Genomic DNA, 27,789 nt, shown 5'->3' on the forward strand with positions numbered 1-27,789 from the left:
AGTTCATCTCATTGCTGAAGATGCCAGGTCTATCAGAATTGATCATCATATAGTATTGTTGTTGAAGTATATAATGATCTTCTGGTCCTGCTCATTTCACTCAGCATCAGTTCATGTAAGTTTCTCCAGGTCTCCAATGACTCCAAGAAGTCATTCTCTAAATGACCTGTTGGTCAGTTCTTACCAAACAATAATATTCCATAATATTCATATACCACAATTTATTCAGCCATTCTTCAACTGATGGGCATCTACTCAGTTTCCAGTTTCTGGCCACTACAAAGAGGGCTGCCACAAACATTCTTGCACATACAGGTCCCTTTCCCTTGTTAAGATCTCTTTGGGATATAAGCCCAATAGTAACTCTGCTGTCACTCCAGTATTTTTGCCAAAAAAAAAATCCATGGACAAAACTAAACTGATAAAAGAAGGGTGACATCAGAAGAGGGAGCCTCCCAGCCTGGAAGGTGTTCAATATGCTATTGGGGAAGAGTGAAGGACAACTACAAGGATTTCCAATACTAATAAAGTGACTGGCTCAAATTCAAAAGGAAGCTCAGCTGTGGATGTGTCTGATGACAAAAGGAAAACTCAGTGCTGTAAAGATCAAAATTGCACAGGACCTAAAATTAAAATGTAAGAAATGTGAGCCAAAATAAGCTGGATGTGGTCAAACAGGAGGTAGATTAAATATCAACATCATGAGGGTCAGTGGGTGACCCTTATATATACTATTGTGGGCAAGAATCCTTTAGAAGAAATGGAGTAGTCCTTATAATAAATAAAAGGATAAGAAAAGCAGGACTGAAGTGTAATCTCAAAAATGGCAATGATATTGTTGTTAACTAAGATAAACCATTTAACATCACAGTAATGTGAATCTGTGCTCTACCTACTAATTCTGAAGAGGCCAAAGTTCTATTAATTCTATGAAGAACTACAACATTTTCTAGAAACAACACCTCCCAAAAAAGATGTCATATTCCTCATGGTGGGGACTAGAATGCTAAAGTAGAAAGTCAAAAGATAACTAAAATAACAGGCAGGTTTAGTCTTGGAGTACAAGATGAAGCAGGGCAGAGACTAATAGGATTTTGTAGATATTCTTTTTTAACAACTCAAAAGGTGACTCTACACACGGACATGATCAGATGGCCAATATCAAAATCATATTGATTATATAGTTTGCATCCAAAAATTAAAACAAAGACCCTGAGACTAATTGTGTCTCAGATCATGAACTTCTTATTGCAAAATTTAGACTTAAATTTAAGAAATTGTGTAGGTATGACCTAAATAGCATTCTTTATGAATATGGCAGGAAAATAATGAATAGATTTGAGGGATTAGATCTGGTAGATAGAATGCCTAGAGAACCATAGATAAAGGCTCTTGATATTGTATGGGAGGTAGTAAGAAAAAAACATTTCAAATTAAAAAACAAATTAAAAATTAAAAATGGCTATCTGATTGGGATTTGCAAATAGATGAGCAAAGAAAGAAAGGAAAAGATATACCCAACTGTGTTGGAATCCTTACAAAGTGTTAAGTCATTAGAATTGATTGAGACAATAATTATCTAATTTAATATGGTTCAGTATGATTGATCTAATCCTACAAGAAGATGTTATGGGCCAGAACTTGAAACAAGGTACTGAATGGAATTGAGGAAACAATGTTTAAATCTAGTTTAGAATTGATTTAATCCTACAATAAATAATGGTTTTGCAGTGATATAATGATTGGTGTGTACTCAGTGTACAGCAAATAAGCAAGAAGCTCTCAGGGCCAAAGAGCACTCTGGGACATACAGAAGCCTTCTCTTGGAGGCAAGACAGATTCATTCCAACTTTCACCTTGGTGCTGGCTGGAGACATTTGGAAGAAGAGAAGCCGAAGCTGGCAGAGGTAAAAGATTAGCGGCAAGAGCTCTTGGAATCAAGGAAAGATAGGCCTCTAAGAAAGCTAACCGAGCCCCAGGAAGAAGATTCAGAAACCGGAGATAATAAAGGATTTGAACTTTTAACACCTGGCTGTATTTGAGGTGATTATTGATTTGAACTGAAAGGAAGGCTGCCTCCAGAAAACCTCCCCAAGAAACCTGCTCCCAGAGAACCATTATATTTAAGAAAAAGAAGAGAATACCACACAACTGAATGTAGAATTCCAGAGAGCAGAAAGATAAGGTTTTCTCAAATGAGCAATGCAAATTGATAGAAGAAAATACAATGGAAAGGACAAATCTCTTTAAAAAAATTAAAGATATTAAGGGAATGTTTCATGCAAAAATTGATAAAAGACAAAAATGGTATTGGAAGAAGAGATGGCAACAATACCCCATAGAACTGTACAAAAAAATGATGAGATTCCAATTGAGCTATTTATGATCCTAAAAAATGATCTAGTTCAAGTGCTATTCTCAATGTGCCAGAGAATTTGGAGAATTTAGTAGGGATCATTGGATGGGAAAAGATCAGTTTACATCCCAGTCCTAAAAATGCCAAAGAATGTACAAATTACCAAAAAGTTGCATTCATTTCTCATGAAAGCAAGATTATGCTTAAGATTCTACAAGCTACAGCAACATGCGATCAAATATAAAATTCTATGTCTTTCAAAGCCCTTCACAATTTGGCTCTCTTGTACCTTTCTAATCTTATACTTTACTCCCCTCCAAATACTCTGGAAGCCAGCAACACTGATCTCATTGCTGTTCCTCACACAAGACATTTTCTCTTCTAACTGAACATTTCCCCAGACTGCCTCCTATGTCAGGAATTCTCTTTCCTTATCTCCACCTTTTAACTTTCTTCAAGTCTTTTAACTATGGAGAGGTATTCTGGAGGATCTATTAGAATTTGTTCTCCTTAATCTGGGTGCCTTCCCTAAAAGATTATTTTCAGCTTATCCTTATATATCTTGTTTGTACAAAATTGCTTGTAAAGTGTTCCTCATTAGATTGAGAAGGAGAGCATTGGGAATTGGGAGGTGAGCTGTCATCGTCAAGAAACAGCTAAGAGGACCAGAGTCATTGAATTGCAGAATACATGGAGAAAAGTCAGTAAACATTTACTCAGTGCTAAGTCCTATGCTGAGAGCTAAGAATACAAAGAAAGATAAAAGATATGTCTCTTCCTTCAGGAATTCACAATCTAATGGGAGAAGACTACATAAAAAAAGAAAATAAGTGGAAAATTGAAGGATGTGAGCGGAGCAGTTACTTTGTGTTTGGATGGGTAATGATAAAGTCCACTAGGAATAAAGTGTAAGAAAATTGGAAAAGTAGGAAAAAAGCAGGTTCTGTTTTGTTTTGAAAGCCAAACAAAGGATTTTTTATTTATTACTGGATATAATGAGGAGCCACAATGAGATCAATAATTTTATCAAATAAGGGAATGATATGGTCAGACCTGTATTTTAGGAAGATCAGTTTGACATCTGAGTAGAGAATAGATTGAAATGATGAGAGACTTGATGATAGAAATGTAGATATAAAGAGACTAACCAGAAATCTATTTCAATCCTTCAGGGGTGAGGCTCTGAGAAACTGTGCCAGATCACAGTGGTAGCAGTATCAGAGGAGAGGCAGTTTATATAAAAGATGTTATAAAGATAGAAATGACAAGACTTGACCACTGATTTCATGAGAGGAAGTGAGTGTGAATATTGAGGAGATGATACCTAGGTTGCAAGTTCAGATGACTAGGAGGATGATGGTATCCTTGACTATATAGTGAAATTAGAAAGAGAAAAAGATTTGCGGGGCGGGGAGAGGGTTAAGACAATGAATTCAATTTGGACATGTTGAATTTAAGATATCTTTAGGACATTCAATTTATGATGTGTAAAAGACAGTTGAAGATATGAGACTAGAGTTTAGAAGTGCTATTAGGACATGTAGATCTGAGAATCATCTGCACAGAGATGATAATTAAAATCATGTGATCACCAATGGAATGATATAGAGGGAGAGCAGGGCTCAGGACAAAGTCTTTTAGGATCCTCACTGTTAATGGACTTGATGTGAATGAAGATCAGGAAAAGATAGGAAAGATATGGTCAGATAGGTAGGAGAACCAGGAGAGAATAGTTAGGCACATCCAGAAAAAAGAGAAGGAGAAGCAGTTGATAGCAGTGTCAAAGGTTTCGGGGAGATAAAGAATGTGGATTGAGAAAAGACCATTAGAGTTGGCAACTAAGACATCACTAGAAACTTTGGAGAGCAGTTTCAGTTGAATAGATGTACTATGAATTTCTCATAGAATTTAGCCATAAAATGAAGAAGAGATATTAGGTGATAATTAGTGAGGATGGATGGATCAAGTAAAGAGTTTTTTTGAGGACTGAGGACATGGTGGGTGTTTTGTAGGCAACAGGGAAGTAGCAGACAAAAAGAGACTGAAGATTTGTGAGAGAATAGGGATGACATAGGGAACACTTCTTGGGCAGATGGGCTGGAATGGGATTATTTAGGCATGTAGAGGAATTAGGCTTGACGTGGAGAAAAAGACCATCTCTTCATGGGAAATGGGTTAAGGAACAGATGGGGGCAGTAAGCATCTTAGTGATATGAGATGGGAAACAAAAGGGAAAAGGGAACCCTTTATGGTCTCAATTTCATCAGTGAAATATGAGGCATTTGTCATTCTGGTGGAATCACAAGATCACTGGGTTTGGATTTTAATGATTCATGTTTAAGACTGGTTTCTGACACTTTCTAGCTGTGCAGCTTGGATGACATTTCTCTCAGCTTCTGTTTCTTCACCCATAAAATGAAAGTTGGACTGAATGATTTCTGCATCCTGCTGTAGTTGTATCTCAGATTCTGTGGGATGTTGTCTTCTCTAGTCCTTCACTATATTCTCCTGGTGCATAATTTCCTTTCATTTATTCTACCATTCAGCTGCCTTTTGGCTGATCTTTTCCTCAGCTGCCAGGATCATCTCTTTTATTTCTGGCTTTGATCATAAGTCATACTTCTCAAAACAACCCATTATACCCTTGAGTAGTCATTTTTAAGATCCTACAGGGCCTTCTCTTCTCCTTTGCAAAACATGGCCAGTGTTCTTAATCCCTCTTTCACTGACATTTCTCAGAGGCCAAAACTACATTATTTTTCTCACAACCTCTCCCTTACATGCACCCCAAATCTTGTTCCCAGTGTTCACTCCTTAAGTATGTATTATGTTATCTTTTTCCCATGACTGAATCTTTTTCATAGTCTCTTCTTTCTATCATTCAAAATGATTCCTGAAATTTTATTTTCCCAACTAATTAGATGTGAGATACTGTGTTCTTTTTATTTTTTGTTTTATCTTTCATCTCGATCTATCAGTAAGTCTTTGGCATTTATAGCCTTCTGGGTCAGATTCAGCCGCAAAATTCCAGATAGTGTTTGTTAATTTGTGGTTTTCTAAGTCAATATATAGCCTGCAGGGAGTTTTCATTGCGTTTGACACCACCACTGCTATAGGCTTAATTTAGAGGTTTGCACACAGTGCATACGATAATTCCATTAAAGTTATTGACTAATTTTCCTGCATAGTAAACCCCTATCTATATAATTCCCATGATTCATTCTCCATTTATCTGATTACATTATGCAAGTATGAATGTATTAAATGTTTCACTCATATACAGTTGCTACAATTGAAAAAGGAATTTAGATTTTTCCACTTTGGTATTATTTTAGGCTCCAAAATCTTATAGGGCATGCACTATGTCAATTAATTCTGCATTTTGTGATACAGTTTTATCTTTTTTCCTTTCGTCCATCTGTTCTTCCTTTAATTCATTCAACAATTACTTATTAACATGCAAAGTGCATTGTATGTATAGATATATATCTTATGAAGTTTATAATATTAACATGAGAGAACATATACACAACTGTGTCATATAATATAGTGAATGAAAAATAATGACTACTTAATACTTATATATGTGTACATTCACACATATACACATATATGTGAGGGAGCTAGTTATGAAGGGCTTTGTAAGCCAAACAGAGGATTTGGTGTTTGATTCTAAAGGTAAAAGGGAATTTATTGAATAGGGGAGGGATGTATTCAAACTTGCTATTTAGGAAAAACAGTTTGTCAGCAGGGTAGAAGATAGGCTACATTGGGGAGACTCTTGAGGCAGGGAGATCAACCAGAAAGCTAGAAAGCTATTGTATTTGTCCATCTGTGAGTAAATGAGGGCCTGTACCAGGGTGGTGTTAATATCAGAGAAAAGAAAGATGCATTTATGAGAGATGTTAGGAATATTGTGCAAAGTTAGAAGAAGGAAAGATCATTTCTGATTGGAATAATAAAAGAATACTTTATGGAGGAGATGGTGTTTGAGCTGGTCTTATAGAACAAAAGTAATATTTCAAAAGTTAGAAATTAGGAAGAGGGAAGTCCTTTGCCTCAAGCTCTTTCCAACTTTAATCTATCTTCTGTATTTTTATGATTTTTCAGTCATTTCAATCGTGGCCAACCCTTTGTGACCTCATTTGGGATTTTTTTGGCAAAGATTCTTGGCTGGTTTGCCATTTCCTTCTCCAGCTCATTTGACAGATGAGGAAACTGAGGCAAATAGTGTTAGGTGACTTGCCCATGGTCACACAGCTAGTAAATGTCTGAGGCTTCCCACCTCCAGACCTAGAAATCTATCCACTATGCCACTTAGCTACCTCCCATCTTTCACATAGCTGCCAAAATAATTTTCTTAAAGTATAAGTATATCCATGCCACTTTCCTTGGTAAACTTCAGTTACTCATTTTTACCTTTAAGATCCAATGTAAACTCTTTTGGCATGTTAAATCCTTTACAACTTCACAAAGTCACAGAATTTGAGAGTTCGAAGAGATATTACTAGTCATGTAATCCAGCCCATACACACAAAAAATCTTCATTATTCCATATCCAAAAAGTTCAGCTTGAAGACCTTCAGAAGGACTAAGCCCCAATCTCTTTCCCTTTCCAGTTACAAATTATTATCTTTCATGTACTTGCCCTAAGATCCAGCCAAATTGTCTTTCCCCTTCACTCATGTCCACTACATCTCCAGTCTCTCTAACTTTTCACTATCTGTCCTCCATACCTGAAATGGGTTTTTTCTATACTTCTAACTTCGTTCAAGACTCATCTCAAGTGCTCCCTCCTACTAGAAGTTATTCCTGCAGCTTCTTGTGCCTTTCCTTTCTGCAGATTACCTTGTATTTATTTGTACTTATAATCTCTTTGATAAGAATACAAGCTTCTTGAGAGCAGAAATGGTTTCACTTTTGTTTTTGTATCCCTAGTAACTCCAGTATCTAACAGAATCCCTATCATATAGTCTGTGTTTAATAAATGCTGGTTGCCTGCAAGCTTAGGGAATGGCCTTAACAAAGACACAGGACAAGAAAGTGATCCATTTTTTTTAAAATAACTTTTTACTAATAGAACCCATGCCAGGGTAATTTTTTACAGCATTATCCCTTGCATTCACTTCTGTTCCTATTTTTCCCCTCCCTCCCTCCACCCCCTCCCCCAGATGGCAAGCAGTCCTGTACATGTTGAATAGGTTACAGTATATCCTAGATACAATGTATGTGTGCAGAACCGAACAGTTTTCTTGTTGCACAGGGAGAATTGAGTTCAGAAGGTATAAATAACCCAGGAAGAAAAACAAAAATGCAAGCAGTTTATATTCATTTCCCAGTGTTCTTTCTTTGGGTGTAGCTGCTTCTGTCCGTCTTTGATCAATTGAAACTGAATTAGCTCCCTTTATCGAAGAGATCCACTTCCATCAGAATACATCCTCAAACAGTATCATTGTTGAGATATATAATGACCTCCTGGTTCTGCTCATTTCACTTAGCATCAGTTCATGTAAGTCTCGCCAGTCTTCTCTGTATTCATCCCGCTGGTCATTCCTTACAGAACAATAATATTCCATAACATTCATATACCACAATTTACTCAACCATTCTCCAATTGATGGGCATCCATTCATTTTCCAGCTTCGAGCCACTATAAACAGAGCTGCCACAAACATTTTGGCACATACAGGTCCCTTTCCTAAAGTGATCTATTTTGTCTGAAACATGTGTAGAAGGGGGTAATAGGAAATAATGCCAGAAAGATATGAAGAGCATTGAAGTCAGGGTAGAGTAAAGAGTTTGAACTCTGTTCAGCAGAGAAGAGGGAAATCATTGCAGGATTTTGAGCTGAAAAGAAAAAATGGGGAAAGCAACTTTAACTATACAGTAATTAAGAAGAAAATTGGTTTGATAGCAATAGAGAATGGGTTGGAGTGGGCAGAAAAAGTGTGATAATAAGATTTGTTAGGAAGCTTTTGCCTTGATGCTAATTTCAGAGATCATTGTAAATTCTGAGATACCACTACACACCTGTCAGATTGGCTAGAGTGACAGGGAAAGATAATACAGAATGTTGGAGGGGATGTGGGGAAAGCAGGGACACTAATACATTGTTGATGGAATTGTGAATACATCCAACCATTCTGGAGAGCAATTTGGAACTATGCTCAAAAAGTTACCAACTGTGCATACTCTTTGATCCAGCAGTGTTTCTACTGGGCTTATATCCCAAAGAAATCATAAAGAAGGGAAAGGGGCCTGTATGTGCACGAATGTTTGTGGCAGCCCTCTTTGTAATAGCCAGAAACTGGAAACTGAATAGATGCCCATCAATTGGAGAATGGCTGAATAAATTGTGGTATATGAATATTATAGAATATTATTGTTCAGTAAGAAACGACCAATAGGATGATTTCAGAAAGGCCTGGAGAAACTTAAACGAACTGATATTGAGTGAAATGAGCAAGGCCAGGAGATCATTATATACTTCAACAACAATACTATATGATGATCAATTCTGATGGACTTGGCCATCTTCAGCAATGAGATGAACCAAATCAGTTCCAATGGAGCAGTAATGAACTGAACCAGCTACACCCAGTGAAAGAACTCTGGGAGATGACTAAGAACCATTGCATAGAATTCCCAGTCTCTATATTTTTGCCCGGCTGCATTTTTTATTTCCTTCACAGGCTTAATTGTACACTATTTCAGAGTCTGATTCTTTTTGTACAGCAAAATAACAGTTTGGCCATGTATACTTATTTTGTATTTAATTTATACTTTAATATATTTAACATGTATTGGTCTCCCTGTGCAGCGGGAGAACTGTTCGGTTCTACAAATATGTATTGTATCTAGGATATACTGCAACATATTTAACATATATAGGACTGCTTGCCATCTTGGGGGGGGGGGGTGGAGGGAGGGAGGGGAAAAAACGAAACATAAGCGATTGCAAGGGATAATGTTGTATAAAAATTATCCTGGCATGGATTCTGTCAATACAAGGTTATTATTAAATAAAATAAAATTAAAAAAAACCAAAAAACATGTATTGGTCATCCTGCCATCTAGCGGGGAGGGAGGGAAAGGAGGGGAAAAATTGGAACAAAAGGTTTGGCAATTGTCAATGCTGTAAAATTACCCTTGCATATAACTTGTAAATAAAAAGCTATTTTTTAAAAAACCAAAAAAAAAAAAAAAACCCAAAAACCTCTAATAAAATTTTGAGTGTTGGGGAAAAGAACGATGTGTCCTTGACAGAAATATGAGTCAGAAAGAATTGATTTTTAGAGAAAGATGTTAAAATTCTGATTAGAACATGTTGAGTTTGAGGTATTGACTTCTCTGTTTATATGTGTTTTAAAATGATGATATGGCTTTATGGATTCATTACTTTAGAATATATAATCATCTTGCAATTATTTGGATTACTGAATTGGGGAACCAAGGAACTTTTTAATACATTTAATCCAGATGAATTAAGAGAGTTGCAAAAATCATTTGTACTTGGCTTTGGTATTTTGACTATGTGTTTGGATGATTGGGAATTTGGAGTACTCAATACAAAATATTGAAGCCACGCTGAATATCCGACTTAGGATTCAGTTCATCTCCTTACTCATGGGGTTCACCTGTCAGAGATAACATTCTCTCTTATTAGAGGTATCACTTTGAGCAGATTGTTTTCCCTGCTTGTTTGAATCTGCACATACTCATTTGTCTGCTCTCCTTTTCTCTCTCTCTCTCATTCATAAACTCTGAGTTTAAGGAAGGGAAATGCAGGTGTCCTCTCACACTTTGCAAGCTTCTTTTTACATACACAACTTGGAGGAGTTAAATGTAAAAGCATTGCTCAGCGGAAAGTCACATTTTCCTGGTACATATGTTAGTGAGATAATAGGACCAGATATTTGCAACTAGAAAGGAGAGATCTTAAAGGTTGGTCATCATGTCCAGTCTCATTTTACAGATGAGGAAGTGGAGGCTCAGAATAGTTAAATGATTTTACCAACATTAGGCAGGAAGTGCCTAATGTGAAGTTCAAACCTAGGTCTTCCTGGGTCAATGTTTAGCACATTGGCATCTTTTCTTGTAACTTTGATCTGAACTTCAGGATTAAACTTTGACTTTTATCTAAATGTTTTCTTTCCTTGATAGCCTTTCCTAATTTTTTACCCAAAAAATTGTTCTGGAAGCTACAGATACATTTTTTAAAGTTTCTATTCGGTTTCTCAGGGAAGCTTAGAGAAAAACCAAAAGAAAATGGCCTTACATTAGCCTTTGCATTGTTGCTAATCTGATATGCTTTATAATGGGATTGAGAATATACTCTAACACTTTAAAAGATCTTTGATTTCATTAGTTAGGATACTTTTTTCTATTGATGCAATTTGCAAACCCACATCTACTGACAATTGTAATGCTATTGTCCAAAATTCATCATCTAGTATCCATTTTTATGGCTTTCAAAGTCTAGCTTCTCAAAACTTAGCTAAACTAGTCACTGCATGACAGTCTGTCATCAGACCCATACTACTTTGAAGCATTTCTATCTAGCCTAATAACTTCCAGGGAGGAAGTTTGTTAATTATACTTTAATAGTTTCAGAGGGAATAGTGGGAAAGATGGGCATATCTGTGAGACATTGGAGTGAGGGCAGGGTTGAAGTATGTGGAAATTAGGAAGTAGGAATACTCTAAAAGCTTATTAGAACACTATTCTCTTGTATTGTATTATCCTTCTACCTTCCCAAGAACAGCTTTAAAGGAATTATTCTGTCATTGGAAAAACCTTTGAGATTTATTTGTGAAGTGTTATATCCTGAAGAGAGAGACCTGGTCTGGGAATTAGGAAGCTTGAGTTCCATTTTGTACTTCTTTCACTGCCTAGCTTGTGATCACTGGGACAAGTCATCTCTACTCTCTGTATCTCAATTTGTTTATCAGTAAAAGGAAGAGCCTGATGTCTAAGTCTCTTGCAACTTCTCCCTTTCTGTGATGTAGTGGACTGGGCTTCTCCAGCTCACTTAGTAGGGCATGTACATAGTCTTTGATTAAAGCCCCAGTAGAAGGAAAACAATAGAGGCAGCTAGGTGGTAGAGTTGGTTAGAGCACTAGCTCTGAAGTCAGGAGGACCTATATTCAAATCTGGCCTCAGACACTTAACACTTCCTGTCTGTGTGACCCTGGGCAAGTCACTTAACCCCAATTGCCTCAGCCAAAAAACCCCCAAAAAAACCATTACCCTAGCCAGGATGTTAAGTATCATTTCCCATTCTCTTTCTTACTACCACCAACACACTCTTTCTCTTCTCCCCTTCTTCTTTGCTCTCATCCTTTTCATATTCCTACACTTAATAATAATTCATTAGACTTCCTAAAAGTGGCATTGAGAGGTGGAGGAAGAGGAAGAAAGATTCAAAGTGTTTCCCTGTTATTTAATATTGTGTAAAGTATTGCTTGAATCAGACAAGATGGTAGTGCTGAAAGAAATCTTACAAATTATTTCAAGCTAATACTTTCATTTTAAAAATAAGAAAAGTCAGGACTATAGAGGTCAAATGACATGGTCAAAGTCACATAGCCACACCAGTCAGATTAATCATTTCTGATAGCAGCCATCTCTTCCTGCCTTCTCTTTCTTCCCTTTTTGCCATTAAGGGATCAGTACCATGAGGTCATATTTCTGTTGGACAACCTTGGGATTTATTATTTTTCCTTCAACCCAAAAGTATACCACCTTTCAAACTCTTTATATTTTTCCCTCTCTCTGGGCTAATGTTTGAGTAGAGAAGAGAATGTTAGATAGTAGTAGCATCCTGTGGACTCTTAACTTTAATTATTGCAACAAAGAAAGGTAGTTATTTTGAAATGATGGTAAGTTGGTCCTTACAGAGGAGATACCAATAGGGATAATCAAAGGTTTCATCAGAGCTTTGTTGAAAGCAGTTACTCCTTAATTTCTCCAGCGGTTATTAGGCAGGCTCTCTATTACTTTGCTGTATATACAGTTCTCTTTTTGACTTTATTTTCTACTGAGTTTTAAATATGTGTAGATCCAGTAGATATATAGGGAGCATATTTTTCATGTATATGTTTCTCATCCCTTCCTATTTATATTTGAAAAACTTGTGACAACCTGCTTCCCCTGTACATGACAGGATAAGTAAGCAACTTGTTGTTTGAAGAAAGTAGCTCTATTATAGTAGACCTCTTTATCATTGGTGGTATTAGATTAGATAGTTTTATCTTAAAACTTTTTAAATTTTGACTTAAAATGTCAGAAATTTTTAGAAACAAAATTATGGTGTTCATAATACAAATATTTAATATTCATTCCAGGTACAACCTGTTCAGCATGTCTATCCAACCCAAGTTCAGTATGTGGAAGGAGGAGACACTGTCTACACTAATGGAGCCATGTAAGTGAATCTTTCCTTTTCAAAAACCTGTTGTCTATGTTCTTGCAAGAGATTTCTTAGGAAGTATTTATGATCATGGTGATATTGAATAACATGACAGTGATGGAGCAGCAAAACTAAAGCCATAGTTCGGAAAATATGTCTTTCATGTAGGCATGCTGTAGCTTTGGTAGCAACTCCTAACACACCATGATACCTCATAGCACTCTTGGTGGTATTTCAAAAAGTATGATTTTATGAGATTATAGTAAAGATCTATATGCCAAGGCTAGCAAAGATCTATGTGCCAAGGCTAGCAATAACTCCCAATCTATTATTGATGGCTTTTGTCTTTGTATCACCTTCCTAAAATATTCCTCCTCAGCCCTACTCAGACATTTCATCTATCACAGATTTCAAAGGAAAGAGTAAAAAAGAGTATTGCCAAACTCACCAGTGCGTCATCCAAGTCTAACAGTATGTGCACTATTTCACACTCATAGTGCTACACCACAGTAAAGAAGAAAGAGGAAGTTGTATTCTAATATCTCTTCATTTAGGGCCTGAGTCTTCATAATTATATGATGTTCAATTTTGATTATTGCTCTTTCCATTTACATTGTGGTAGTAGTTGTATATATTGTTTTCTTGGTTCTGTCTACTGTGTTTTGAATTAAATGCTATGCTTCTTAGAATTCTTCCTGTAAATTACTTTTTACATTCATGTTACACTATGTTAGATGTGTCTAATAGGCATTAATGAAATTTTACTAAAATTCTTTTGCAGCTGAGATTAGATAATCATTTGTATATAAATTCTAATTCCTTTAATAATTCTAATTCCTTTAACAGACGAACTGCCTATTCCTACAATACTGAAGCTCAGATCTATGCCCCTAGCAGTGCTGCTTCCTACTTTGAGTCACCAGGAGGTGGAGCTCAGGTGACTACTGTGGCATCCTCTCCATCAGCCATTCCTTCTCACAGTATGGTGGGCATCACCATGGACGTTGGGGGGAGTCAGATCATCTCCAGCTCAGGAGCCTATCTCATTCATGGGGGGATGGATAACACTAGACATTCTTTGTCCCATACTTCACGTTCATCTCCAGCAACGGTATGTACTTTAGCTTGGTGAGACCAGGTATTCCTAAGTCACTAGAAATAGTTATGTTCTGGCCTACCCTGCTCAGCGTTTTGAGTTATTTAAAGCTGGGTTGGAGTAGGAATTAGGTTATTACAGGTAGACTTTATTTCCTTTAAGAAATAAACCTACTTTTTTGTTTATAGAGTAAGTTATTACTTGCTTTAAAGCTCTAACCTTCCAAATGTTTTTAAGTTCCAGATTTTATTTTCTCTTTTAAGTGCTGTTCAAAACAAGATTTTCTCACTTGCTCATGTTAATTATAATTCTAAAAAGTTAGGATAATAGCGAAATAAACTGCTTCAGATTCTTCTACTATAGAAAGATCTTAAATTTCCCTAATATACTAACAATTTAGTGTAATAATGGATTTTTCCTCCCCTCAATTTCCTCCTTTTTTAAAATAGGAACTTACCATTTGTATTTCCTGAAGAGTAATTAACAGGGCCTATTTCAAGAATGTAGCCAACTCACTTTGTATGAATTCCTCTGTTAGCCATTGCAAACAAATAAGGCACCTTGAAGTTGGCAAATCATACAGTCTTTAAATGAACCTTTAAACTATTATAATATTAAGGGTTCAGATGGTTTAAGATCTCAGTTGGATTTGGAATTATGAATTTGGGAATACATATCATGTTTCATTTCAGTTTTTTAAAAAAGTTTTTTTGGGGTAACACTGATGTGTATTGATCATAGTATAATCACATAAGAGCATTTAATAGTTAAATTTTTGTGTGTATATAAGGATAGTTGTAAGGCATATCTTGAGGTCACCTTAATATTGGTGAACTAATTAACCCTTTGAAAAAATGCATGAACCCAGTTCTAAAATTTGCAATTTTTTTGTTGATAGTCACTTGGAAGATAGCATTCTCTAAAAGTCCATTAATGAAAAAAATAATTATGGATCAAACTCTTTGGTTAAGTGAGAATGCTGACATTTCTAGCTTTTACTAGTAAAAATATTTTATCCAATAGATATTAAAGCTAGAACATTTTTGTATAATTATAGGTTAGAAGATAAATTCTTTATCTATGCACACTATTTCTGAAAGCAAGTGCTTTCTTTAAGTTAATTACTTGTTTCTCAGCATGTACTGAAAATTCTCTCAAAACAGAGATTAACATTTTACTGTCCTTGGCAGACTCCATCCTAATTACTCTTCATTCCTAAAGGTCACATTTAGGTATCACATACATCAAAGACTGTCTTCCACCATAATCTTTTCACTCCTGCTAAGTCCAGAGTAGAATTCCAGAGGTAGGGGGACAGAAAGAAAAAAATCATACACTCTTTCTTTTCCTCTGTTTCTTATCTGAAGGGAATTTTCTGATCCTCCCAAGGGCAGCATTTGCTGTTACAATCACAGCTGTGCTTATTATCCATGTCCTGGGCCCGACTTAGAATTGTGGATTAGTCAGAACTTGGTCTCTTTCCTTGTTGGCTCTGACTAACATCAGAGTCCTCTATAGCCAAGGTTATTGGCCCCTATCCTAAAGCATATCTGTCTTTGTTTCCTTTGATTTTTTTTTGGAAAATAATAGCTGGTGACCAGGAAGCTTCCTACAATCTAAATTAAATCACTATTAGTCTTGTAGGCTCATGTTTTTAGCACAGTACCTTAATTTTAATTTGCATTATACATTAGAATTAGAATGTAAGCTGACACTCACCAGAATGAAATCACCAAATGCCACTAATGTTTTATGTGTAAGTTATATCAAAAACCTTAAAATAGTAGTAACTGATGAATCTTTTTGATATGCTTATGAGATTTGACAACTATCTTCATAGATTTGTGGGAAATGTGTGGCTATCTATATGTAATATTTCTGAATTTGTTTCACAAGATTTTAACTGACCAAAGTTTCTGGGATCATCAAAAAAGGGATTATTTCTGCTGTGGCTTAAATTCTTAACTTTACATAGGACTCTGCCTTGTTGGTGCTTAGTTTTGGGATCTATTCACTAAGGGAGGCGTCATAAGAGCTGAATCCTTTTTCTAAGAATAAAAAGGGGGAATTGCCCTAAATTTTTAAGAGGAAAGGGATGCCAGTATTTGACAAATATCATTTACAGATTATTGTATCTACCCAAATTTTTTGTAATTTTAAATTTACACCAAAAAATAAGTAATAGAAAAATGTTATTTCAGGGTACTTTAAAGTATTAATTCTATAAAATACCTCTATAGTAAACAAGTACATATTAGTTTATTTTAAACAATACTTAAAATATGCCAGTGACTTGGGATTTTCATTGATACAGGCTGATAACACAAATCTTAGTTGATTAGTGATTTAGTTTGAGGATGGCTGAAAAAATTTATATTCCATTGCTAGCCTGGTAAAGGAACTTCCCTGAACTTAGATCTGTGGACCATAAACACAGACCATTCCTGGACTCATACTTGAAGGTCCATTCCATTTTGGTAGTTTCTGTTAGAGGTAAACATAGAGGTGGGCCTAGCCTTTGAGAAGACAAAGATTACTTCTACTTCACCGGGAAGCATTAGAGATTTTACTGGAGGAAACAATGATTTCTTTTTTTTAAAGTTTTAATACTTTTTTTGTTTTGTATATTTATATGCTTTAAAAATGTTTATTTACTTATCTTTAAATAATGAAATCACTTAATCATACTTGAAAATGCACACTAGATATCTCACTGCTTGAGAGGAGGCATAGCGCGGTAGATGGTGAGCAGGTCTCTGAGGCAGGAAAGCTTAGGTTTCAAGCCCCTTCTCTGACATACGCTGTTTGTGTTGATCCTGGACAAATCATTTAACTTTTAGGACTCTAGGCTGCTAGAGAGATCAGATATATGGCAAACAGACCACAACATTCCTGAGTGCAGTCTAAATCAACTTAAAACATAACTGGGAAGTATTTAATAAAATAAAACATAAATAATATTAATAAGTTGTTTTCTTAAGTCAGTATGTGGCTAACAAGAATCCTTGTATATGTTTCTATTTGAATTTAATGCCCCTGGTCCAAGCAACTCTCTTAAGTCTCTGATTTGCAGAGAAAATAATGTCCTGGGAACTAGAGTGTCTTTATTGCAAAGTTTCCTATACCACTAAAATCACTGGTTTAGCTAGCTTCTATTTTCTGTCCTCCAATCCCCAATTTCTTTTTAAAGCTGAATAAATTCTAAAATGAAATTTATAACTCAAATAGGAATATAGTAGCTTTCTGAACATTTTTGTTTTTTAAAAAGTATATGGAATGAAAGAATGCTCTTGTGATGTTTGTCTATGTACTATCCCAGGCTGATACTCTTCATCACTAGTCCAAATGCAGATAATTTTTGAATCATTTTCTGTAGAAATCATTCAATCAGTGGAAATACTTAACTGAATGCTCACCTGTCAGGGATATTACAGAAGGTATTCACATATTATAGGGAGAGCTAGGAGACATAGCGGATGAAGTGTCAGGCCTGGAATCAGGAAGACTCATATTCCTGAGTTCAAATCTGGCCTCAGACATTTACTAGTTGTGGTCACTTAACCCTGTTTGCCTCAATTCCTTATTTGTAAAAAGAGCTGGATTAGAAAATGTAGGACCACCCCAGTATCTCTGCCAAGAAAACCCAAATGAAGTTATGAAAAGTCAGAAATAGCTGAATAACATCTCTCTCTCTCTTTCTCTCTTCTTCTCTCTCTCTCTCTCTCTCTCTCTCTCTCTCTCTCGATATATATATGTATATATATATATCTCGAGAGAGAGAGAGGTCTATAAATGGACACATTTATGAAAGGCATGTTAAGGTATTTCCGATAAAGTTGTATTCTACAGGCTTATTCTAGCTTGTATCCATTCTATAAGGATGGAGTCCTTTAGGTTTTGGAAATGTTATTCTCGTTTCCTACTTTGGCATCATCAACCTTTTGTATTAAGATGCATTTTATGAGACCTAAAAATGGTTGTTTAAACATTTTTTATTTCATACTTTTCTTGTATAATATAAGCCATATAAATAATGCTTTATATCAATCAAGCTTTAGTAGAGTGGAGCTGATGAGTACCTTCGCCCAGGAGAGGACTCAAATTGGAGGTGCAGGTGGCTTTAGGAGTGGGAGTCCCTTTCCTGTTTTATCTTCTGCCTCCCATCTTCCTATACACTCTTACCCTTCCTACTTTTATATTCCAGTTCCACTTCTAAGGGATTCAAATCTGATTTTAAACAAAAAGCTTAAATATTATTCTCATTAAAGTTGCACCATTAAAGACTTGTTAGTCATTTGATGACATGGAAATTGCCTCTCTCAACTCAAATCCCACCGATTTCTTCAAAGCTTCATGTTAAGATGAATGAGCTTCAATTTCAATAGCAGCTTATGAAGAGAGTGGTACAGTGGAAAGAGCCATGGCTCAGGAATCAGAGGACCAGGGTTCAAGGTCCATCTCTGATGTTTCCTACTTCAATGACCTTGGATAAGCCATTTAGCCTCCATGGGTCTCAGTTCCCTCATCTGTAAAATGGCCTCCAAGCTCTATGGTCCTGTCAATTTATATCTTTAAAAAATCCACTAAACTAGAAACAATTTTGTAGTGTCATGGCATTCAAACATCATTTGGAGATTTTAAGGCAAATGTAACTTTTATGGATTTACATTTTTTTTCCTTTTATTTGTATTATGAATACAAATACCACTTTAGATAGTGGTGCTTTCTTCTGATATTTTCAGTTATTTCCTCATTGCTATGTCAGCAGATGCAAAGGGCTGACAAGTTCGAGCTCTGCCCAGTTGGGGAGACCCAATAAAAACAAAAGCCAGGAAAAGCCAACAGTAGCTGTCTTATTAGTTGTCTTGTTTCATTACCAACAAAATTTTTTAAAATTCCAATTCCTTAAAAGTAATCAACTCCAACTGATTGTATAGTACATGGTAACATAATGCCAATATTTCAAGAAGGAAGAGGCAGCATCCTGTAGTAAAAGAACATAGTGGATCTACTTTCTAATTCTTATTTTTTAATACTTCATAAATGAACTTTGGAAAGGTACTTAACTTCCTAGGGCCTCAATTTCTTTATCTGTAAAATGAGGGGGTTGGATTGAGTTAGGTATTCTTAACCTAGGGATCAGGATTTACAAATTTATTTTTAAAATATTTTGACAACTTTCCAATGATTTTGATATTTCAACAGAACTGGTTTCTTTTATTATTCTATGCATTTTGTTAACAATTGTGCAAAGGGCTCTAGATGTTTCCCCAGATTGATGGTTGAATGACACATAGGATCAACACTTTGGCTAGCACATCTCTGATCCTTTTTTGAATCCTCTCATCTACACTCATAGGTATAAAGTGCTTGATGGTTTACAAAGCACTTTGCCAATCACAACCTGTGAGGCTAGAGAGTACATTTATTGTAGTCACATTCTCTCTGATCAGGAAATGAGGAGGATCCTGAGGGGATGAAATAGCTTACCTGGGAATCCAAGACTAGCTCCATTGGTTTCTAATAAGATCTCAGCTTTCCTCTTCATAGGGAATGAGGCTTCCACCCTCTCATGCAATTACCATAAATGACTTTGAGTCTGTGATCTCAAAACTTGATATATGTTGGAAAGTAAAATATTGTTAGTGGAGACTATCTGGGATGGATCACAGGTGGGACATCTGCATGTCTTTTCACTTGTTTCTGATGTCATGTTTTGGCTGTTTTTTTAAAAAATGAGGTTAGTATAATTTATTGTGTGATGAAAATTTTGCTAAATGCTGACCTCTACCATTCCCTTTGCAATAATAACCACCTTGCTATATAATAAAAGCTAAAGTGTTTTTTTTTAAGGCATGTGAAGTCTTCCTTAAGTCATAACTGCTTGTTAATGTAGGTGTGATCTCAGCTCCAGGGCTAATAAATGGAAAAGAAATGAGTTTTCAATATTTGGTTTATGTGAATATATTCATTATAATAGTATGCTCTGTGATATTTACATGAAAAAAGATTGTTGAGAAATCTGGATATCATGTTACTAAATTAGATTCTTCAAAAGTATGCATGTATATAAGTATATACATACATGTGTTATGCTTTAACGCCCTTCATTTCTTTTTTCTTGTGCTCCTGCTTTACTATTTATTTTAACATTCTTTTATGTTTAAATTTTGTATTACAAATTCTCTTTCCCTCCCACTCTTTCCCATTCTCTGAGAAGACAGACAATATTATGCCAATTATACACATGAAATCAATCAAAACATATTTCCATATTAGCTGTATTTTTTTAAAAGCAAGAAAAATAAAGTGAGAAAATTATACTTGCACTCAGGATTCTTCAGTTCTCTCTCTAGAGAAGGAGTTGTTTTTTTTTTTCATCATGAGTGCTTTGGAGTTGTCTTGGATTGTTGTATTGATCAGAATAAGCCAAGTCTTTAACATCATTAAATTTTCATCATTACAACACTATTGTTACTGTGTACAATGATCTCCTAGTTCTTTTCATTTCACTTTTCATTAGTTTATATACATCTCATCATATTTTTCTGAAATCTCCTTGTCATTTCTTATAGCATAATTATATTTCATTATGACCATATTTCACAAGTTATTCATCCATTTCCCAATTGGTGATCATCATCTCAGTTTCCAATTATTTGCTACCACAAAAAAGAACTGCTTTAAATATTTTTGTATATAAGGATCCTTTTTCTTTGATCTTTTTGTGAGCTAGACCTACCTATTAGTGATATTATTGGATCAGAGGGTATGCACAATTACCCATTGTTTTCCAGAATGGTTGGACCAGTTCACTACTCTACCAACAGTTAATTAGTGTATCTGTTTTTCCCTTCATTCCTTCCATCTAGCATTTGTCATTTCAGATAGATGTCAATTCTTACCTCAGGGTGGTAAAGCCTTCTTCTAAGAGACACCAGGAAACACATTTCTTTGCCTTAAGAAAAGAAGGCTGTACATTCTGCATGGTATCTAAGATAGTCTTAGATCTCTAAGAACATAAATGATCACTTAAATCCGATAGTTGGGGAAGTCACATAATCATTTGTATGTTGAGGCTAAAATTTAAGGATGAAATTCTGAATGCTATTTTTAAAAAAACAACTGTTTTTGGTAAATAGCTTTATTGTTATTTTTATAAGATTTGCATTGAAAAAATTTTTTTCCTGGTGTCCATTTAAAGGAAAGTGTTAGAGAACTTAGATTTAAATGGGTTGAATTGTTTCTTAGAAGTTTATCTGACCCTCATATTGGTGTGTGTCCCTCACTATGAAGTTAGCTTCAAGGAAATAAAAGCCTTTGTCAGAGAAAATTAAGCATACATGCTCTCGTATCTTCTAAAATGTCCCAGTTTGTTTAAGTGAATATTTTAGGGAATAGATTTATGATTTCATTGCTTTAGGAAACTACTGGGTGAGGAAACTTCTACCAATGTAGGAAAGTATCTTCTCTGCAATATATAGTTTTCAAGTTGCCTAGAGTTAAGTGACTTGAGTCATGGGCCAATATATATTAGAGATGGTATTATGTTCAGCTATAATTTGACTTAAGTTAAAAACTGAAAGGCTAATTTCTGGTCCAAATTTTTACTAGCCATTTGTGTGAGATTTTATAATGTATATTAAGTTTAGTCTGCCAACCTCTCCCATTCTCTTCTATTTCATGGCAATATAAGAGACTTAAATTAGACTTAAGCAGTGTAGAAGAGAAAGAAATAGATCAACAAGGTTAATGCCAGTTAGGTAGTAGACTCTGGGGAATTAGGATAATGACATACAAATAAGATGACCAGAGCACACAAGGATCACAGAGAGCTGACAGTTGAACATGTTTGATTAGTTTGATTAGTATATAGTAGGTATGATTTAAAAAAAAGAAGCCAACATAAAAAGCACACCATCCTAGGATACATGAGACATGTAGAATACAAAAGTAACTGAGTCTTTGGCTTTATGTGATGTTGGTAGGGTCTAAAAAGTCTTTTTTGAAAGGTCAGGAGGGTGTTATTGTAGGAAGTCAAAGATCAGTTCTGGAGTCACCATCAGACTACTTCCTCAATCTTCCCCTAAAATCTCAAAACTTTGAAAGCAAATTTCTGGCCCAGTTATTAGCTAATGAATAAGAAAATACTTAGTTTAATGAAATCAGTAAATATCTATTATGCCCCTGCTTAATAAATCTTAAAGAGCACTTGACTTTGGACTTGGAATTAGGGCTGAGTTCTTCCATACTTTTAGAGGGAAGATCTAGACTGGTCCTATTGGTACTTTCTTGGATCATTGAGTATTATGTTATTCTGGGATCTCAAGAATAGCTCAGAGTGGGGACCTTCAAACCTTCATTGTTCCCAAAATCATCTGATCTAGAGTAAAGTTTGATTGCTACCCCTAGTCTGAGCTTTGCAAGTTCCTGACCTGTGTTTTCTTCTGAGCAACATTAGAATGCTGTTGGACTCAGCCCCTGTTATTAGCCAGCTTGAAAGTTCTGTTGAGAAGCAGCTACACCCAAAGAAAGAACACCGGGAAATGAATGTAAACTGTTTGCATTTTTGTTTTTCTTTCTGGGTTACTTCTACCTTCTGAATCCAATTCTTCCTGTGCAACAAGAGAACTGTTCGGTTCTGCACACATATATTGTATCTAGGATATACTGTAACCTATTTAACATGTAAAGGACTGCTTGCCATCTGAGGGAGGGGTAGAGGGAGGGAGGGGGAAAATCGGAACAGAAATGAATGCAAGGGATAATGTTGTAAAAAATTACCCTGGCATGGGTTCTGTCAATAAAAAGTTATTTAAAAAAAGAAAGAAAGAAAGAAATGTAGGAAAAATGGGAAAAAAAAAAAAAGAAAAGAAAGTTCTATTGATTCAGAGTTACAGAATTGTAGTAAACTCCATTTTGGCCTGGGACAGATGTTGGAACTGAGAGAGGAGGCTCTGTTGCCTTGTTGCCGTTTCCTTCTGAATTTTCTCCTTTATCAGTATACTGCCTAGGGTGTCCCTATCTGATTATACCACTTCGTGGCGGTCTTTTTCTAAGTTCACCTTGGTTTTGTCATCCAAAACTGGGCATTGATCAACAAAGCTGTTACTTTGCACTTTTCTGCACTGGAATGCCCTGATATGAAGGTGGAATCTCCCTCTGACTTAATCCACAGTCTCTCCCTGGGTGCTGGGGTGCTCCTGGAGTTTGCTCTGACCTAACACATTCAGTGACAGCAGACCTCTTCAAATTACCTGGGCTGGATAAATGACTCACTGTGACCTTTTTCTAGATTTCCCCATCAGAATTTAGTCTCCTGTGTTTTCTAGGTCTTTTGGGAGAACTTGGCTATATTGCTTTTGCTGCTCTGCCTTCTCAAGTGATTTGTTTTAATTGATCTTATAAGGTTCATGAAACTTCATTTAATGGAGTTCTCTGCTTTTCTATCTTCTAAAATTTCTTTTTGTCATATTCAGCAATTTTGAATGCCATTAGAGTCTAGACAAGCATTTTATAAAAGTTTTTTTTAACAACATAGTAGATCTAGGTGAATCCAACATATTCCCTTAACTTTTTTTGCCTACAGTATTTTTATTTAATAGTTTCTTGTTTCTAATGTTGTTTTTTGCTGGTACTAATATCTAAGTTTCTTTCATTTATCCAAATTATTATTGTATCTTTTAGAATAGTCTTCCCCCCCCCCCCACTTATTTTACCATTTCATTCTCAGCATTTACTTTTATAAGATTTTTATTTCCATTTCCCCTTCTCCTTACTCCTTACCTTCTCCCCAAGACAGCAAGCAATCTGATACAGGTTATTCGTCTATATGGATCACATGGCCAAATTCAAAACTACTAAGACATTTGTTTCCCCAAATTTGTTACTGGAAGACTTTTGTTATATGGCTATTTGCAGCAACTAGTTAATTCGGGTCCAAAATGACATAAAACCAAAAGTAATCAGTTCATTTACAAGTGTTTTGTATATTATAGTCCATTATAAGAATCATTTTAAGATCATAAACGCAAGCTAGTTAGTTCTTCAGAAGAGCTTTTAATTACTCTTTGTGATAATCTTGATAAATAGCAGCTATTATGAAGTGGGAATGATCAGAGTACCATCCAAGAATCAAAGATGGACCCTTCAGGCTCCCTAGTTATTTCAAATTGTTAAGGTTTGAGATAGTTGTATGATGATTGTTATATAGTGGAGCTTAAGCTCCCTCTACTGGGCTTTGGAATGGTAGTCACTTCTTAAATAGGAGATTGTTTATTTTAAATTTGTCTTTGGATCTGTCCTAATTGCACACTCTACTATCATTTAATCCAGTGGAGCAGCTGTTCTCTTTGTGATCCTGTGCCTTGAAGAGTACTTAATTTCTATATGGGGAATTTGAAATTTTATTGGCTACAATACAAATGTGTGATCATTTTAGTCTCAAGGTTGCCTGTTTTATCTGTTTATTGGGATTCTTAAACAAGAGCCAGAGGAAACTTCTCAACTTAATGGAGTCTCACAAGATAGCCTAAAATACTCTAGAAAGAGGTTGTTTTCTTCTCTTCCTCCATCTGTTTGGTTAAATCCAATATTCAGTCACTTTCTAGTCCTAAGGCCATTCTAGATAAAGCCAGCACTCTGAAGGGAATCTTTACACTTTATCACCCCGCCCCCTCCCCTCCCCCACTCACTTTTAGCTCATATCTCCATATTAAATTCTAAACTCTAAAACTTAAATGCTGCTTCCTTCAAAAAGGCTTGTTTGATTATGTCCTCCCACTTCATTGCTAATACCTTTCCTGTTTAGACCCTCACTTTATTTTATCACCTAATATTGGTAAAAATAGATTTATGAGCCTTTATGATATTTTATGTGTATTTGTTTCTCCCTCTACCAGTCACTTGGTGGGATAAGGTCAAAAACTTTTTATCTCCTGATATACCTAATATAACATTCTGCATACAGTAGTAGATATTAAATAAATGTTTGGGTGTAATAACATTAGTGCATACCCAATAATTTATTTTGAGGATCAAATAAAATATATAATATACAAATGTAAAATACTTTGTAAACCTTAAAACACTTATATGTATGTTGGCTATTAGTTACATTGACCATGTTCTAGGGTTTTGCATTACGTAAATTCTACTTTTAATCATCTCATGAATTATTTTGGCTTCTTTCTTTACATGGAATGCTCTCCTAAAATCGCTCCATAACGTTCTTCTGGGATATTTCGGTAATATACACCAAAGGAAGTGCCCACTTGTGATCTGCCCTATTCAAAGATCAATGCAGCATTTAGTGAGCCCAAGTTTAAGCTCTCTGAACTGGGGAAGCTTGTTTCCTGAGTCTTTCATTGGGCTGCCCAAAGTTCCTGGAGCATATTCTGGGCTCATTTGGGGATGATTGGTGTTCAAGAGGAATTTGGGATTACCAACATTTAAGGGTTATAGGAACAAAATCAATACCTATTTCATTGGTTTACAGATCAGAACTTAACAAAATTACTGAAATAGTGAAAATTATGAGATGAGGATTTTTGTTTATTTTTTTTTATCTTGAGGGTACTGCCTTTAGCCACATTTCTCCCCCACCCCCCACTCTCCTTTTCAATATTCATTGCTAATTTCCTAGAATCAATGGCAACTGGTTAAGGAAAGATCACTACTTTTTTCCAAGACATCCAAATCAGAATTGGGTGATATGCTGCCCACTTATCTCACCTAAAGGAGATTTCTCATTGCCTATTAAATAAGATATTAAGGGGACATTTATTAAGCTCTTACTACTATGTGTTAGGTGCTTGGCTAAGCAATTTACAAACATGATGCCATTTGGTCCTCACAACAACCCTGGCAGGTAAATGCTATTCTGACACTTATTTCACAGTTGAGAAAACTCAAGAAAACAGGTTAAATGACTTGCCCCAGCAGAGTCATACAAGTAGTAAGTGTATGAGACAGGATTTGAACTCAGGTCTTTCTGATTTCAGGTTTAGCACTACATCGTAAGTTTTTGTTGTTGAATACATACTGTGTGCCAAATGCATTGTTACAGGAACAAGGGATACGAAAACAAAAGTAAAGTAACTTTGTCTTAAGAATGCTCATATTTTATCAGAGCATTAACTTCTTAGTTAATCAGTCAGAAAGCATTTATTAAGTGGTGGTTGTATGCTATGGCACTATACTAAACATTGGGGATACAAAGAAAAACAAAAACTCTAACATTTTAATGAGGGAGGCCACATACATATAAATAATTCTGTATATATAAGGTAGAGGGAAAATAATTTCACTTGGTACTTTCACTTGGCTACCCAAATGCCACCTCCTCTACAAAATCTTTACAGATTCCTCATTCCCTCATGGGCAACACTTGCTTTTGTATTTTTCATCCTATAAAAGTGATAATAGCTTATATTTAGATAATGCCTTAAGATTTGCAAAGTGTTTGATAAAAATTATCTGATTCTTATCCTCACAACAACCCTGTGAGGTAGGTGCTATTATTATACTCATTTTACTAAGGAGGAAAATGAGGCAAATAGAGGCAAAAATGGCCACAGATGTCTGAGATTTGAACTCGGGTTTTCATGATTTAGTGCTACCCATCTGCCTTATGTTTCTTATTATAAACTATGAGAAGTTAAGGGATCACATTTTATCTAAACTTTTTATTTTTCTTAATATCTAGTAGAGCACTCTGTACAACTGACTTTGTGCTCCAAATTATTCTGCAGGCTATAAGTGAATACTGTTGGAGATGGATTTACAAGTCTGTTGGGGTTTCCTTTTTAAGGCTAGCCCTTCAGTTAGGGTAAAGGAAGCGTTCCAGTACTGTCTACAGTGCTACGTTCCCTTAGCTTTTCCTGGTCTGCTAGCTTGTCCTATCACACCTTTCATCCCTCAGTTTGGTTATAGCTTACTAGCTCCACCAGGGTTTCCCCTTCACCCTATATGCCCTCTCACATTTCTGTTCTCTGTTCAATAATGTTTGCATGCCACTGGTGTCATGTTATGGGCATCATTACATTAATCTGCTGTAGAGTCCCTTATGAGTTCACAAAAGTCTGGAAAGTTGGGAGACAGTTTTATTTCTTGTGTATCTCTTTTTGATCCCTAGAACAATGCTTGAATGTTGTGGGTGAACAGTGCTTTTGGACAGAGAGCCAAGCCTTTTGGGAGTAGATGACAATCAAGCCTTTTTTTTTTTTTTTTTTTTTTTTTTTTGCTGTGGAGGGAAGTTGTGCTGAAGGGAGTGAACGCTTGTGCACACTGTGCATGGCTCATAACAATCAAATCCAGCAAGGCTAAAGCACTGGCCCTCACTGGGCTCCTTTATGTTTGAAAGGCTCTTTGGTTCCTTGCATGTAATGAAATAACATTTCTTTGCTACAGCTTCATTTCATAAATACTGTGCCTCATTTACCTGCTTTATGTCACAAGTCTTTTTTGATAGGAAGCATTAATCATAATTTGGATATTAATAAAAACAAATCTTGGCTGATGCTAACTCTCTGATTTCCTTTTTTTTTCCATTTTATTTTGTTTTCCTGCACACATTTTCTTTAGCTTGAAATGGCGATTGAAAACCTACAAAAAAATGAAGGGATTACATCACACAAAAGCAGTTTACTCAACAGCCATGTAAGTTAATGTCTAACTTTACAATCTGTCCCTACTTTGCAAGTAGCATTCATAGACACTTTAAAAACCAATGAATGACACTAGATGAGCAACAACCTTAGTTGCTGTAGCCTCATTTTTCTGAAGCAACTTTTTAAAAGAAATTTGTTTCACAAAATAGTTTTTATTTAAAAAACTATGAGGATATTTTTCACTCTGCTATTATTTTCCAAACCTTGCAGGGGACTATTGCACATTTCTTGTTAAGTATATTGGAAAAACTTGGCT

General features: G+C 35.6%; 1 protein-coding gene across 2 annotated transcripts in view; it reads left to right on the forward strand.

Moving 5' to 3' along the window:
- RFX2 (regulatory factor X2) overlaps positions 1-27,789 on the forward strand; it is a 142,456-nt gene that overhangs the window by 68,013 nt on the left and 46,654 nt on the right. Inside the window, exons 3-5 of one of the 2 annotated variants that reach the window (XM_051971777.1) lie at positions 12,703-12,782; positions 13,614-13,878; positions 27,448-27,522. In XM_051971777.1, coding sequence (XP_051827737.1) covers positions 12,703-12,782; positions 13,614-13,878; positions 27,448-27,522 — 420 coding nt within the window. The remainder of the gene's footprint in view (positions 1-12,702; positions 12,783-13,613; positions 13,879-27,447; positions 27,523-27,789) is intronic. The other variant, XM_051971778.1, reaches the window with a different exon arrangement.

The sequence above is a fragment of the Antechinus flavipes genome, chromosome 1, assembly GCF_016432865.1.
Source record: "Antechinus flavipes isolate AdamAnt ecotype Samford, QLD, Australia chromosome 1, AdamAnt_v2, whole genome shotgun sequence".
NCBI lineage: Eukaryota > Metazoa > Chordata > Mammalia > Dasyuromorphia > Dasyuridae > Antechinus > Antechinus flavipes.